Consider the following 16433-nt stretch of genomic DNA (forward strand, 5'->3'; position numbering starts at 1 on the left):
AAGTTTTCTAAAGTGTTAAAATTTTGTTCCTATAAATGATGATACTTTTCTATTATTTTATTGTTCAGAGTTTTCCAAAGTGTTAATTCTAAAGAGTTTATTCTTTTTCATTATTAATAGGTTGATTAAATTACTTATTGTACAACAATCTAAAAACCAGTCAAAAGAATACATGTTAATTTTCTTATCTCCTTAAACTTCAAAACTCTCTTTGTTTCATTCTTTATCTATAAGTTGGTATCTAGCAAGAGTATTTGTGAAATAGTGGATAAATAAGGAAGAAATTTCATTTTACTAGGTACTTGAAATCTAGATGTACTTCGTTTATTTTTTTGGTAATGGACTTGTAGCCCTAAAATAATAATTAATTTTTTGTACACAAATAAATTAATATAAATAATTTGAAAGCGTCCAATTCTTTCATCTAAAGTTTGGTCAAAATATTTTATATTTAGTTTTATTGGTTTAAAAGTGTACTCTTCAATGTCATTATTTATTATTAAGATGAAACTTAAATCTGATCAGAAAATAACAGCAATAATACCTGTAGTCCTACATCTAAGTTGTATCCATAGTAAAAATAATGCAAAATGTTAAGACGCAATGCCCGTTTCCTTTACTTTCTGCTTCTCTTCAAGTCATAGATGCACACTTCACAAATGAGATAAAAAAAAACTATTATTTCGAGGGGGGATTGTTACAACACTTGGGTGACAAAAAATATAGGTGTCCCACTTAGTAAGTGATCAATCCTATGTTGCTTTTGGATGTTTCATCAACTCTGGTCATTTTTCCCATCCAACAGGCAAATCAATGAAATCACAGGTAGTGTCATCTAACAAATTATGTCTTTAGTGGTGCCTTCTTCTCTCTGTCAGATATCCGAGCAGGTGCATTGGAATGTGATTTGAATCTTCCCCTTCCTCCCTCTTCCTTTTCCTGAACAACACATAGATACATATATATTATACACACACATATATTTCATAATATCACATTCAATATCCCAACATCGCATATGTATAGGTGTTTAGCGAGTAGCAATAACAGAGAATATGAACAATGTTGATGCATCAGTCAGACAGCAGAAAACAAGATGAAGAGTGGGTTTCTGACCTTTTTCTTAACAATTTGAACCACATCTTCGTCACGAAGATTATGACTAAGACCGCAATGTTGTGGGTAGTGCCTTGCACTAGTGCCCCAGACCAGAACATACTTGACATCCTTCACCAAACTTCTGTGAATATGGTTGCAGAAATCTTCTACAGTGCAGCCTCCTCTATCCTAAAACATATTTTGCAAGAGAAAGTGACATCTCTATTATAGATTGTAGGATTAAAAAACAAAGAAGCCAAAGGTTTTCAAGCTAGTTATAAATAGAATAAGGGACACAGATTATGCAACATACAGCAGAAAGAACCACAGGATCAGAGAAATCAGGCTGCTGGCCTTGTGGTTTTGTGTAAATTCTAACCAAACCCATTTCGTCCCACATCCTTGCAAGTAGTCTGTCTAAGTTCAGCTGACAAAAAGACAAATTTGTGTTAGAAACATTAGTAGTAACATGCAATAAAAGGGTCAAAAGAAAAAAAAACACAATTGCTAAAACCTTATGGTGTCTCATTCTTCTTCAGACAGTGAAAATATTAACCCACCTTCAAATTGCAGCTAATGACAACAGAATTGGGTTGACGAGCTAATCTGTCCACATCATCAATACCAATGACATCTATCTTGTTGTAGACATACACACACTTCATGTATTTTCGGTTTCCTTCAATGACATCTATGAGATCATCCACTGTAGCATCCTCACGGAAAAGGACCTGAAAGTCAAATTGTCAGATACCTCCCTTTACATAGGTTGGTAATAGAAAACAAAGTTCCATTATATCATATAGTAAATGTGGTAAGTCACCAAAAAAAATGTAGTAATGGATATTACATAATTTATCAACATGGTGAGGTTCCAATACTGATAAAAGCCAGTTATATCAAGACTACCCTACACAGGCTGAAAATTACAACTGCACGATCATATTGTTCCACAACTAAAGGTCCTCGGAAAGGAATTGCAACTGATTACTTTACAGTTTGATATATACCTCTGCATTGTGAATCTTGTACTCGTGCAGGATCTGATAACAAAGCTTCTCATCCACATGAGTCAAAGGCAAAGTGCTGTTAAATGAAATGCCCCCTGTCTTTTTCTTTTTAAAGTATATCTGCCAAGAAACATAAAGCTCCAAATTAATGAGAAAATGATGACAAAAACATATATATCCAACTTGGTCCTATATGCTGTATATAATACATGCTTCATGACACATCCCAACGTATTGGAGCACAATCATACCTGAGGAGGTCTCTTGTTTAACCGCAAGCCCACAGCTTCCAGCTCTCTGGTCAATATTTGCCTATGGCCCTCACTCTGACACATTGGAAACACAGAAAAAAAAAGGTCATGGATTGAAAGATGTAAGTTTTAAATTTTAAATTTAAATATAATTAATCTATCTAAACGTGACTGAATCAATTTTGCATGCAACATTGATCCAGAAAATGGACAACAAAATAGTGAGCAGACACACTAGCATTGTGGTATGCTGGTGTACCCTGTGCATGGTAGGAGGCCTTTTAAAGGAGTGAAAAGAAAAAGGAAAAATGAGAATATGAAGAACATGCATTTATTATTTACTCCGTGGAACACAGGGTAGGAAACACTATGGATTAATATTATCTGATGTAATAGGATAGAAGAGATGTGCAAATGAATTTATATGTACAAAGAAAAATTAAAAGTGGCAGTGCCAGTGAGAAAAATTGCATAATGAAAAAAAGCAACTAGTTTAGTTCTAGGAGGGCCTGTTGGGTGTCTTAAATGATAATGTTTGAGACTAGACATTCTTAGCTACTTATTGTCTCTAGCTTAAATAATAATTTACTGCATTTACATACATGCCACTTTATCAACTAGAAATACTAACGACATAAAGTGTAAAAGACTGGATTAGGAAATGTAAACGAAACTTACTTTGGAAGCATCAAGAACCATCAACACTATGTCGGAAGATTTAGCAACAGCAATAACCTGAGAGAACATTCAGAAAACAAAAATCCTACACTGTTAATAACAAGGAAGCCAAACAGTAAGTGAAAAGAACAAAGTGCCATCATAAAAAACTGGACTTAGAGTCTAACTCAATTCGATAAAAAAATTTTGAGATGAAGACTGCCCAAGTCGTATAAACACTACTTTAGTCATATCTCTGGTTAATGTAAGACCTCAACCACCAGAATCACCATCTCAAAAGCTGGCACTATAAAATGCTTCACCCAGCCTTTTAGTCAACCCTCACAGGTAGCATTTTTGGAGACACTAACAGCCTACTTTAATAGGCCACAATTAAGGAGGGTTAGGGGTGACTGCAAGCAAGGCAACTTTCCAACATACACCCAGGGTATAGACCTAAAGTGTGACTGTAGATCTAAAGATAAGCTTTGATGTCATGTTAGATTAAGGACTATGGGTGTAATTCAACCACACACAATTGGCTTGTAAGGTCAGGATAATCCAAGTCTTATAAACATATAATAGTCATATCTCTTAATCTCAACCTCCTAAAGTTAAAGTTTGGTGGTTGCACTTTCCAATGCTGAACTAAACCTTTCTTGACAACCCCTTTGTAGGTAACCCTTCTCTAGACAGTGGCAACCAATTCAAATAGGCTGCAATGCAACAAAGTATGCCTAGCAATTAAGGAAACTCTCCAACACATCACATTCTGCTAAATATACACTAGATACCTCAGTTTGCTGCATTAGTCAATCTAACAACAACACTATTTTAATGTTGCTTATCAATGAAAAGAAAAAAGAAAACACTACCCTATCCCTTGAATGATAAAAATCAGCAATTTTAGTTTAACCTGTCTCCCTCGTCCCTTGCCTTCAGAAGCACCTTCAATAATTCCAGGAAGATCAAGTAACTGAATTTTAGTATCATTATAGTGTATAATCCCGGGAATACAGGTCAGAGTTGTGAACTCATAAGATGCAGCTTCAGAGTGTGTGCCCGTTAACATTGTCAAAAGAGTAGACTTCCCCACACTGGAGTATGGAAAGGCAAAAAATGGAAAGGGTTAGCACCAAGCCATTTAACTAACCCAAATAAAATTTAAGCAGATGCCTAAAACATGTATACACACATCCAAATTACAATGATTCAACGAAATATAGCCCAATGAACTGTAATCAGTTTAGATAATGGTAGTAAATAAAATACACCAATTATCAAAACTAAAGGCAAAGGGTTATTTTAGAAGGCAGACCTTGGAAATCCGATCAGCGCAACACGTCCATGGCCAAATTTTGTAACTTCAAATCCTTCTCCACCTCCACTAGAACCCTATTAAAGAATTTGATAATAAGATAGTATACCACACCTTAAAAAAATGTTTACTAAGGAACAGCAACTGTGGCAGACAAAAATAACGATAAACCTAGGCTTGTTGAAATACATAAATAATGTAAGAGATTCACTAACCAGATCCCAAGTAAATGATTCAGTAACCAGAATCCAAGTACCTTAGTTATCATATTAATTATTTGTTGGGAGGAAAAGTATGTTTGAGTAAATTTTTCTTAAACACTTCTAGGAGAAGAAAATAAAAAGGAAAACTGAAATAAATCTCTTCACAAGCTAAAATTAACTCATGCATAACTTAATTTGTAGAAACTCTCATATTAGCTTCTCCAAAATCTTATTATTATCTTATACATAGGCAAATTTCAACTTATAGAGAAGTCTATTTCACTTTCTTTCATATTTTCTCCTCCTGTAAGTACTAAGAAAAAAATGTATTCAGACAGACATAAAGAGGATTACAAAACGAGAATCCTCCTAAAGAAAAGAAAAGAAAAGGGAAAAACATGAAAAAACAACTGAAGGAAACAAAAAAAAAAGACGAATTGAAGTCAATAAAGAACTTGTACCACTCAAAAGTTAAGGGGGAGTTCAGATAGAAGAATCCGGTATCAACTCTCCATCCATAACCACTGTTTTCATACAAAAACAGAACATTACTATAAAACCTTATTCTTGTTCTTCTTACTGATGCCTTCAAAATGAATAGATAGGAAGAATTTTGGAATCCAGAAAAATCCATTACTTCTTAAGAAAAAGCAAGACTGGTGTAAACAAGACCAGAGACAGAAAAAAGACCCCAGTGGCCTCTTGCTAGCCATTTCTTACTGTTCTCTATTCTAAGCATGTATGCTAATGAAGTGCGGACAGCAGCATAAAGTCTTCAGTCGCTCAAACAGTACAGCTAAAATAATAAAAGTTGTAGCCTAAGTGTATTAATCTAGCAAAGGCTGAAATACTCTCATAACACAAAATTGGACTACAAACTTTCCCTCCTTTTCTAACCAACATAATAAAATAGACCTCACAATCCAAAAAGAAGTTAAATATCTAATATCTAATGCTAAAATGTATGAAATCAATATCATATTGTTTGGATTGTGAACCATATCAGGTGCAGTGACACAATACGATAAAAACAGTAACTATAAAAACTTACTTTCGGAGGCTCCAATAATTGTGTCCTTAGTTTTGCTATCTTCGCCTTGAGCTGCCCAAGATGATACTCTGCACAATACAAAAATCAAAATACATTCATAATCACGAAATTATTAAACACAAAAAGAGGTAGAAGATAAACCCGAACCCAAAATTAGACCACAAGGCCAAAGAATTGTTTAAAAAGGTAAGAGAAAAAACAAACACCCAACCAAAAAATACACTTTTTTTCGGGAATTCTATAGCTAGTAGAATGAAATCAGAGGGTACTAAATGGGTACCTGTGGCTTTGTTTTTCTGGGTCCGAGCCATTTCGGCTTCAATTTCTTTGATCTTCTCAATGATACCCATTTTTATTTTCCGCTGTAACCATCAAAAGGGCAATCAGCTAAGCTAATGCAGAAGAATCAAACAAGAGAGACAGAAACAAGGTACGATCTTAACTGACCGGAAAACACAGTCACACGATGTCGTCGAAAACCCAGAGAGAGAAAGAGAGAAAAGAGTAGGTCTGAGAAGAGAAGATTGAAGAATTATTTCAGGCCCAGCTTTAACACCATCTCATTGGACTAACCTTTTTGTTTCAGAACTCTTATTGGGCACCCTAACATCAGCCAAATTCTTCCTGCACCTCCATATCTTTTCCCTCACCCCTGCATTTTCAAATATATTTTTTAATTTCAATAATATCATTTTAAGTATGGTGGAAAGTGTTGTGTTTTCTTCTTTATTTTCAAGTGGTGGTGATTGTTTGTGGTGGTTAGTAATAAACGTTGGTGATTTAGATAATTTTTGTAATGTTTTTACTTGTTGTAGTTGTGTTTTTGTCCCTTTTTTTTCATTTTTTTGGAAGCTCCAAAATCTAAAAAAAAATAGTAAGGTGCAAAAATGAAATCTAAAACTTAAAAAAAATATTTTCGTATTGAGGAACGTCAAATACAATGAATTTTCTCGTCAATCATCTGAAAATGTTGTGACTGGAAGAGAGATATGGAGGTGTGAAGTTGAGGTTATTTAAAAAGTTAAAGTTAAGTTTTTTTTCTTAATTAATATGGATGTGGATGAGAAATGTATGAATATACCCAATATTTGACAATTATTAAATCAATTTTTGAAATTTCAAAATTATTCTTATTTTGGAATTGAAAATTCGTAATTAAAAAATACTAGAAAAGGAAATCTGAAGTACATTTTTGTATGTTTCAGAAATAAAAGTATTGAAAACAACATCCAGAAAGATATTCCAAAAAAGAGATTTTAAAATCTAGAAAAGTGTTATTGAAATCGAAATTTGAAAATAAAATTCAGAATATCAAATCTTAAATACATTTTTACTTGCATCTCACTTCTATTTAAAAACTATAAAAAAAACATTTTGATCATTTGGTATTTGGTATGAGTGTTAAAGTGTAGATTCAGGGTGTAGAGGCAATTGCCTAAACATTTTGAAATTGTTGTGATGTTAATTTTTATAATTTAGGAAAAGGAAAAATATATAATATTGATTAGTTAAAATAAAAAGGCATCACACTTTTTTTACTTTACATATCACACAATAGATAGAGGAAGAGAATTCGTTAAATCAATGTATAAAATTATAGTTTCACTATATTCTCGTAAATAATTCAACAAAATTTTAATATTAATTAAAAATTAAAGTTATAAATAAAACACAATTAAATGTTTCCTAATTTTCTTATTTTAAAATGCTAAGCTCACATAATTATATAATTTATCTTTGATCACGTAATTTTATATATTGTTACAAAAACATGAAATTATGATTCAAGTGAAATTCCAACTAAGAAAATATTAACCATCTTCTACAAAACAAACAATACATTATCAAATAATAAAACTAATATTTCATAATATATTTTTTTGGAGAGCAAATCATCTTAAACTAATACATTTGAAATTTAAGCTAAATAAAAATATCGATTAAAGCCTTTAATATTATAAAATATAACCTAATTTATAAAAGGAAGAAAAAAAAGTGTTTTTGATACTTGCTTGTACTTTAGTTTTGATAATCTTTAAAACTTGATAAATTTGGTCCTTTCGTATTTAAATCAATACAATTTTATACCTTTACTCTGAATTAACATTAATAATTTGTGTCAATCAATGACAATATCATTAAATTGGATCAACATTAAATATGTAAATATAAAATTGAACCATTTATAAATAAGGGAACGGAATCAAACAAAATAAATAGGACAAAAAATAATTAAGCTGAAATAATGTTCTGACATATTGAAGAGATTATGCACCGCTGGCAATATATGCTAAAATATGAAGCCATTTAAAAAAATTAATTGGCTTTTAAATAATTTTTATAACAATCTATAACTAGATATTGACAATATATTCTAATTAATTCTTATATCATCAACTGTTACAATTTATTGTTTTTCTAAATGAACACGAAAAGTGTAAACATTAAAAAAATGGCACATATTTTTCTATATTATAGCTCAGCTAGTTGTGAAACTGGTTAAACTATTATTGTATTAACAGAGCATTAGAACAGAAAACAACGTGATTCTAACTAAAATTAAGGTATATAACTAAGACCAAAATTTACAACCATCAAAACGGCTAGAACCAAAACCTGACATCATTCTATTCAACGTTTGTTGAAGGCATAAAACATCTAATCAATCTCCTCTCAGCTGTCTACAAGATTGCATCTACTCTCTCTATGCATCCAAGAAAGGATTGGTCTAACAAAGTGCAGAAATCAGTTTTCAAAACCAAAAAAATTGCTGACTGATAAGGAATGTGGTATTTATTTACAAGTACCCTGATCTACCTTCATGCACACTCCCTGCACCAGCTGCTACCTTGTTTGAGCTAATGTTTGGAGGAACCTGAGAATTCATCTCAGCAAGCTCTCTTACACGCAGTAAAATTTTCTCAGGAATCGGTGCCGTACCATGCTTCCGCGAATTTATCTATAACATCAACATAAAACTCTTCATAATAGTAATAGTAGATCAACTATAACTTGTAACTGTAATAATTCCCACTTCAGTGAAGTAACTTAAGGACAATTAAGATAGTAAACAGGAACTTTATGAATTTGCAACCCCCACAAGCATGCAGGTGAAGAGCATTACTTAAACATTAATGGCATCATAAATGTCAAGCATGCATGCTAATACAGTTCTATGCATGCATAGGCACAGCACAAGACATGAGGTTGAAGAAGAAACCTGAGTTAACCCACCTCTACAATGTCAAATTAATAATTACTATCATAAATTCTTACCCCCTCATCAGCAGGTGCAGGTGTCATTGCAAAGCTAGCTTTGAGCAAATTCCTCCACTTGTCCTGCAAGGTAAAATGTGTTTTCAATGTGGGCATGCACAAAGACAAAAGATATAGCCTTGCATATACTCTACCACCTTTAACATGATCAGAAGTGCACATGAGAGGGCTTATTAATGGACTTTAAAAATATTACCTTAAGATCAACAGATGTACGATATGAGTATGATGCAAAGGAGAGCCGTTTGATTTCAGACCACCTCCCTGCTCCACACCGTGACACGCCTTCAACCAATTTTATGACCTCAACAAGAGTCCATGCCCGATGATGCTTCCTCCTCATCCCTCCTTTTGCAGTGGGAACAGTAACTATGTTGTCATCTGAAGTATGGCCAGGTAGATCTGCCCTTTTTGGCCTCAATTCCTGCCATGGCTCAATTGTGCCTACTACTGGACACTGCTTCTCTTTCTCAGATTCAGAAGAAGGCTATCAAACACACCAACCCACAACAGAGCGAAAAAGTCATGATGTTATTATGCATAGAATAAAATAGCGAAACAATGTCATACAAAAGAAGTCAGTCATCTCTTTTTCAAGGTAAAACTTGTGAAAAGTTGCATAGTTCATTAAGCCAATGCTTCAATTGCATGTCATGTCACAATCCCACATCAAGGAAGCACTAGACTAACTACAAACGAAAACAGGAAGCATTATAGTAATAGTAATCACCACCATCTTGAGTTCAAGCATTCAAGAAAAGAAATATACATAAGCAACAAATATGAGAAGCAATAAACATTTTAATAATATAACATTAGAAGTTAACAAAATCAACACATTAGCAATTTCTCCAGGTGTTATAATTTCCCAATTCCCATGAGTTAGCTAATTGCTGACCCTTTCATGGTGTATTAATTCTACTTCATCTCCTTCCTATAAAATTCATCTTTCTTGTCGCAATCAATTTCAATAAACTATACTTTCAATAATTAGCAGAGGCTAAGTTGCTCTTACTGATTGATGAAACTTAGCAGGCATTCTAGGCTTGAAAACTTTTTCTGGAATCTCACCAACAGCATCAGAACTATGCTCAATGAGCTTATTACTCAATTTTGCAGTCTCACTCGTGGCAGTTGGATGGAATTTCTGAAACAAAGAGCATAATGTTTTCTGATTATCAGAAAATAAAAGCACTTTTGAAAACAATCATAACAATATAATTTCCAGAACTATCAACAAACTTGCACCGGAAAGATGCAGCAGGAGTAGAAAGGCAACATTGGAAAATCATGTAGCAAAGAGACATTTCCTAGGCATGCTATCATACACAGCAAGGCCTGAAGATAACATAGCATTTCCTTCAACCAAAAAAAATGAAGAAAAGGGGAAAAAATCATGTATTATGATCTAACTCAAACAAAAAGATACATTTAACTTGCTGAATTACTTTCTTTATCTTATAGTAGAACAAGAACGGGAACAAGATAGAATCATGCTTTACTTACAGAGTTAAGCTTAATATACATGCAAGAAACAGTATCACATACCATAAGAGATGCCATATCTTTCCTTGGACGACTTCTCCGAATCAAAGACACACAAGGAATTTGAACATCAGAACCTCCAAGAGAGTCAAACCTCATGCCATATGTTCTCACCTCTGAAAAAGTATTTCTACCAGGCCTGACATATGATGCTGAAGAAACTTGTCCAAGTCCCATGCTTTTATTAGAAATTGGCAACCTAGGATTCTGCTCTCTAGATTCATTTTCAGAGAGCTCTTCAATATATCTCTTCGTAGGTCTCCGAATTCTTTTTGCAGCTCTTTGTTCTGTCTCATTATTCTCATCTTCCAATCCATATTCTGTATTTTGATTTCTCAGTCTTATTTCAGAAATAACTTGGTTATCATCAATTCCACAAGCATTTACAGCAGATGAATCCTTCAAGTTGATATCCTCTTCTTCAGTCATATTTTCCGAAGAAATTAAGGATGAAATATTCATATTTCCAGAACTTTCTTCTACAAATTTTCTAACTATTTGGTTATCTTTAATAATAAAATTTGTTGTTGAAACATCACAAGAGTTGGTTAAACTCATGGCAATCCTCCTTTTCAGCCACTGTTTGTCTTTCACAGTAGTTTCTCGACCAAAAGTTACCTTAAACAGTTCATGAAGTTCTCTGATTGATAGCTTGTCCAAGCATATTTCTCCATCTGACATTGAAAGGTCAGGCTTCAAATTGGAATGGATAGCAGAAGCAGATGACCCACTTTCTATTACTCCTTCTGAAGGTCTAGAACACTGATCCATACTCCCAGATTGATTGCTATGAGTATAATTTAAACTCGATGCTATAGAAGGATTTTCCTGGTAGGGAGTTTCAGATTGAACCTTCCCATCCATGACAGGACATTTATCAGCTGAACACTGGCTGTCTACATTTACATGAGAATGAACAGGTGATCCACATGATATGCGTTGTTTCTCCTCTTCTTTGACCTTTTGCAAAATCTGCTCAATGTACTACAAGAAATTTTAGAGGTCAAGAAAGACCCCATGGAAACAAAATATTGAAGATACCAAAATGTGTGGCAATGATCCAGGGTAGGGGACCATACGTTTTTAAGAAAATATGGGGCAATTAATCACTTCCTAGATGAAAACCACATACCTATTGTAAAGGATAAAAAAATCAATGGTAAAAGACTCATGTGAAATGTTAAATCCAAACAAGAGCATATACTCATGATTAGGAAAAAAACCAATGCTCAATGAAACCTATTTTAACTTCCTTCTTCTGTCCAGGACGAAAGGTTTCAAACTTACAATATACATAAACATATTCAAGTATAAATATTTGCAGTAGTTCTGCCAATCTAAAGTGTCAGCCATTAATCAAAGCAACAATTCTTAATTGGACAAACCTAAGTCATTTGTTCGCATATGTAGAAAGATATTGTTTAAGCTACATCTTACTGCATTACCACATACAAGGCAAACTTATCATTTTCTTTACTTTTCCAATAGAAGAAGAAATTTTATCAGTCAATAATGAAGAAAATTGCAACAGGGGAAGTACACACTGGCAGTGCATGATTAACATGAGTGAAGAAGAATCTAGGAACTAATATCTTCAGAATCAGAACATGCATGCCTTAACTATAGATACATAAAAGGATTACAATATCTGAGAATACATCTCAGACCCACTACATCTAGTCTAAAGAAAGCACAAATGTATTTATACCAGGAGAAAGCTTGCCATGATGACTACACAAATGATTAAAATTCAATCAAGTAATTAATATGCCATCACTTGCTCTACATTTCATAACTAACAACGGATATGAAACATATAACATCTTTATTAAGTATTCTTTAACAAGAAGAAAATATCATATTGGACAGACCAACTCTTTCATCTATTCAAATAGATCAAAGCATAGTTCGAAGTTTAGTTTTTCTTTTCACTAATGTTGAAATCCTTAGAGAGAGAGGAAATGAATGAGAGAAAACAAAAGAGATCCAATTACCTGTAATTTTGCATTAAGTTTCCCCAAATCAGCCTCTGCAGAGCCTAATTGTGAAACACCACAGCATTAGTTGAAAGAAAATACAAGAAAAAAAACCTTGAAAGAGAAAGGAATAGGTTAACCATCACGGCATTTGCTTAAACTCAAAAAAAAGTATGGCACATAACTAACGAGAACATCAAGAGTTCATCAACATTTTAAATTAGACAATAGGCATTATACCCTTTAAAGTTACAAACAGACTAATAATTTCACAGAAACATAACAAGAACATGTCAACTGAACAAAAAACACTTAAAGCAATTTCATAGGGAAACAAAGTCTCAAGCGTTCAACAGCTTTAAACCCCGGAGATCATTGACCCTAAATTAAGAAATTTGAAAACAGAGACTGTTTATAAAATTAAAAAAACTGAAGACATCAACACAAATTTTGGTCTTAAGAACAACTAAAAGAAAGAAATAGGTAACACTCAAATCCATTTAGGCAGAGATAAAGCTGCAGTAACACAGCAAAGAAATCCCATGATATAGTCTGATATAACCACTACTACAAATGCTATTGCTTTGGCGTGACATTTAACATGTTGAGAATCAATTATAACAACGAAAGATTGAGTATGCACCTTCAGAGCACTCCAATCGAAGCTTCCCAGAAGATGATCTTTCAATCGATATGCATTCTAAACTCTGTCCAGTGTCAGCGACAACATGCATTTCACTGTTTTCATACTCGAGAAAATCTCCCACCTCCATTACTTCATCATCTGTTGCAGGCACTAACCTTCCATCACCTTCAACCTAAAGATTATATCAGATGGACAACTGGTTGAATTATGGATATAGCCTGAACAAAAGTATAAATCACAAAAGAAAATGTAGAACCATATAATAAAATATTTTCTTATGAATAAACCTCCCCTTTTCTTTGGTCTAATTAAACTAAATGTTAACACAAAGTCACATTCCATTTTTAACTTTCTACATTTTCATTTTAGCCATTACAGAAGATTGTGTAAAGTGAGTTAATTTCCTTACATAAAAAAAGTGATCAAAGGAAAGTAATTTATAGAACAACTATGCTATAAAGATAGATGGGAAACCGTCAGGAATTTTGTTAATTTGTAGTGGAGATCGCTGGACATTTCTGGAAAAGAGAAAAAGGTATCGAGGTATTATAAATGCTATAGCAAATAATAGGCAATAAAAAAGTGGTGCAGCTAGAACAACAATCACTCATGCTGATAAAAAGGTGTACATATAGGGTTGCCACAAACATTCCATCTTTGAATAAATCAAAGACGAACGAAATATTAGAACACTTCCGGGACAATGTTTAGGTTTTTAGTCTAATAAACAGGTGAATTATATGGCTAAGTATACCAGTATGCTGGAAAACCACTAAGGTTCCATGACAACTCATTCCATCTTGATTGTTGTCATCAAAGTATCAAACTCAAAGACCTTAAAAACTTGCATATCCAAATGAGAAACTGAAAAGTCAATAAATGAACAATTAAACATATACCCGAACAAGCTTGTATACAATTGGGTTAGAAATTTGCTTCGGTGAAGACAGAGCAGAACTGCTTCTATCCAGCCCACTATCTTCAAACTTCCCATCATCATTATCCTCAATTCCAACCACAGTTTCCATGGAGTATCAACCACATGCACCTCAAGTACACAAACTGCCAAACCAAAAAAAAAAACAGAAAGAAAACAACTTACAAAAAATTCCATATTTCAAACAAATCAACTCAAACCCAGATAACAGAAACTGAAAAATTGCTACAGTAAACACCTTAAACCTTTAAAAATCAAAACTTTCAGAAAAATAAAGCATGCCCCTGAAGGCTAAACAACCAATTAAACACTCACAAACGCACACACAACAAAACTGAAACCCCAATTCACAAACGTCACAAGATATTTCTCAAACAAAGAAATGCACAATTGGGGTCAATGAAAAACTAAATTAAAAGCAACCCACATGATAAAAATTGAAAATTGGACTGACCATAGAGTATAGAACGATTCGACTCAGTGGCTGAAGCAGCAAAACCCCACTCAGTGAACCAGTTGAAAAATGGTTTGAATCCTCTTCGGGGATGAGGAATCGTCTCTTAGAAACTTCTTGGATACGTAAAAGCCAAATGAAATTGAACACAGTGGATTGGTTTTTTCTTTTTTAATTGCAATATTATTTAATTTAATTTTGCAATTAATTGTGTGTGTTGAGAGAGAGAGAGAGAGTGAAGAGTGGTATGTGTATGGGTTTAGGTTTGCTTTTCCATCACGCTGTGGTGGGTTAGTGAGTGAACAAGTGAGTTCAGTTTCGGATTCCAAAATTATTTTGTGAACTAAATTGAATTGGGAATGTGGAATCCGGATTTTTATTTTCCTTTCCTCACTCTGCATCTGTCTCTACACATCTCTCAAAAAACATATCTTGGTAAAGTTGATTTCGTTTTTTGATGAAAAAAAAGGTTCCTTTCATTCTTCATCAACCCATAAATTTCCCCTTTCTTTGTTCACTCATACCTTTGAATTTCAAACAATTTCATTTTCCTTCACATTGAAACTGAGACTGAAACATGTTCTATAGATCTTGAAAATTATTTCTCATTACTTACTCTTTTTTATGTTAATTAATGACAGTTTCAAAGAGATATGCATGAAGATTACAGTTAGGAATTTGAAAGATTAAACTTAAAATTATATTTTTTAATTTCTATATAAAATAATAAAAAATATGTAATTATTTTCAAAGCATTTTAACTTTATGTCCATTAAACTATTTAAGTGGTTTAATAAATTGTGTTTTGTATTGTTATTTAAATATATGCATATTTGTATATTCTATTATTGCTTCCTATTACTTATGTATTTGTCCATCAAAGACTAATGCAAAAAGTTTTAAAAAAAAGGTTAAATTATTATATCTGTTCTCATTTTATTTGAATATTTATATTTTCTATCTTGGCTTATATTCAACCATGAAAAGATGTGAATTGTGAATTAACTTTACAGTTAGTAAAATGTAAGAGTGAAGTAATGTGCATTTATTACACTCAATGAATAATGATAAATAATATAAATGGCGAAAAGTAAAAAATAAACGAATATTCTTGTTGAATAAAAGGTACTCCAACATATGATTAAAATAAACGTGTGAATAAAAGCATTAATACTGTGTTTACTGCTATTGTGAAATATAATTTATAATTATTTTAAAATATATTAATAAATAAGTATATTACTACAAAAATTAATACTTGTAGACATCAATATATATAGATACATTAATTTATTTTCTTATTTTTTAATAAATCTACATATAAAAAATATTATCAAATAATTTTTTTTCCACAGCCAATAACTGTATATACATATTAAAAAAATATTATGAGTAGTAATTTTTAAATTAAATAATTTATGGAGCATATGTTAAAATTGGAAAGTTTATGTCTACACTTCATATAATATAATATATATATATATATATATATAATATGAACTGATTTGTTAAGTTCTTTCCTTTGTTTTAAACATTTTATTTTCAATCATTCTAAATTTAATAATATAGTTAAAAATAAATTTATTTATTATTAATCATAAAATATATTTTACACTAACCATTTTTACTAATTTTAAAAAATAAAACATTGTTCAATTTAAGTATTCAAGAAATCTTCAGTTACTACAGACCATTTTTTTTTGTATATTATTATACTTATACCTACTATGGTCCTTATAATGAATATTATGATTGTTATTGTTATTATAAATTCTTATATTAGAAATATTTTTATTAACAACATAATATCAAGCTTAGTTTTATTTTTTATATTATTATACATTTTTTCATATTATTAATATTAATTTTAATATTATGAATATTTTTAATAATATTATTTAGAGTTATTTCTTAAAAAAATAATATTATTAATAATAAAATCACTATTCCAATTAATATTAATACTGTTAATCTTATTAATATTATCAATATTATTAATCTTACTAATATT

At 32.0% G+C, this 16433-nt stretch overlaps 3 protein-coding genes across 8 annotated transcripts in view; all 3 read right to left on the bottom strand.

Annotated features, from left to right (window-relative positions):
* The window catches only part of LOC137818073 (disease resistance protein RPV1-like), a 40664-nt gene that overhangs the window by 10114 nt on the left and 14117 nt on the right, over positions 1–16433 (bottom strand). The window lies entirely within an intron of this gene.
* Positions 594–6160, bottom strand: LOC137819717 (developmentally-regulated G protein 2). Its single transcript, XM_068623667.2, has 12 exons — positions 6036–6160; positions 5869–5950; positions 5589–5656; positions 4335–4411; positions 3933–4113; positions 3038–3094; positions 2360–2434; positions 2109–2228; positions 1659–1829; positions 1412–1525; positions 1117–1287; positions 594–939 (listed from the first exon to the last, which is right to left on the bottom strand). The coding sequence occupies exons 2-12, from the start codon at positions 5936–5938 to the stop codon at positions 844–846; spliced, it is 1200 nt and encodes a 399-aa protein (XP_068479768.1). The 5' UTR covers positions 5939–5950; positions 6036–6160; the 3' UTR covers positions 594–843.
* On the bottom strand, positions 8136–14767 carry LOC137819715 (uncharacterized). 6 transcript variants are annotated; one of them, XM_068623665.2, is made up of 11 exons: positions 14423–14709; positions 13931–14093; positions 13506–13549; positions 13029–13203; positions 12404–12447; positions 10413–11393; positions 9880–10011; positions 9061–9351; positions 8865–8927; positions 8406–8547; positions 8136–8316 (listed from the first exon to the last, which is right to left on the bottom strand). In XM_068623665.2, exons 3-11 carry the CDS (start codon positions 13545–13547, stop codon positions 8270–8272), a joined length of 1917 nt encoding a protein of 638 aa, XP_068479766.2. In that variant the 5' UTR covers positions 13548–13549; positions 13931–14093; positions 14423–14709; the 3' UTR covers positions 8136–8269. The 6 variants fall into 6 exon arrangements, with proteins under 6 accessions (XP_068479766.2, XP_068479761.2, XP_068479763.2 ...); XM_068623660.2 differs by lacking the exon at positions 13506–13549 and having other exon boundaries at positions 14423–14767; XM_068623662.2 differs by lacking the exon at positions 13506–13549 and having other exon boundaries at positions 10413–11381; positions 14423–14722.

This window comes from Phaseolus vulgaris, chromosome 10 (assembly GCF_051622355.1).
Source record: "Phaseolus vulgaris cultivar YP4 chromosome 10, ASM5162235v1, whole genome shotgun sequence".
Lineage (NCBI taxonomy): Eukaryota > Viridiplantae > Streptophyta > Magnoliopsida > Fabales > Fabaceae > Phaseolus > Phaseolus vulgaris.

Bases quoted from the DNA above. Each gene is read 5' to 3' on its own strand.
- LOC137819717 (XM_068623667.2), bottom strand. From the start codon at position 5,938: ATGGGTATCATTGAGAAGATCAAAGAAATTGAAGCCGAAATGGCTCGG. The intron at 3,095-3,932 runs GTTAAACTAAAA...ATGTTCTCTCAG, and splicing joins GCAAGGGACGAGGGAGACAG to GTTATTGCTGTTGCTAAATC. The intron at 2,229-2,359 runs GTATGATTGTGC...GTTTCTTGGCAG, and splicing joins TAAACAAGAGACCTCCTCAG to ATATACTTTAAAAAGAAAAA.
- LOC137819715 (XM_068623660.2), bottom strand. From the start codon at position 14,059: ATGGAAACTGTGGTTGGAATTGAGGATAATGATGATGGGAAGTTTGAA. The intron at 13,204-13,930 runs GTATATGTTTAA...TATAATCTTTAG, and splicing joins TTGTATACAAGCTTGTTCGG to GTTGAAGGTGATGGAAGGTT. The intron at 11,394-12,403 runs GTAATTGGATCT...AATTTCTTGTAG, and splicing joins AACTTAATGCAAAATTACAG to TACATTGAGCAGATTTTGCA.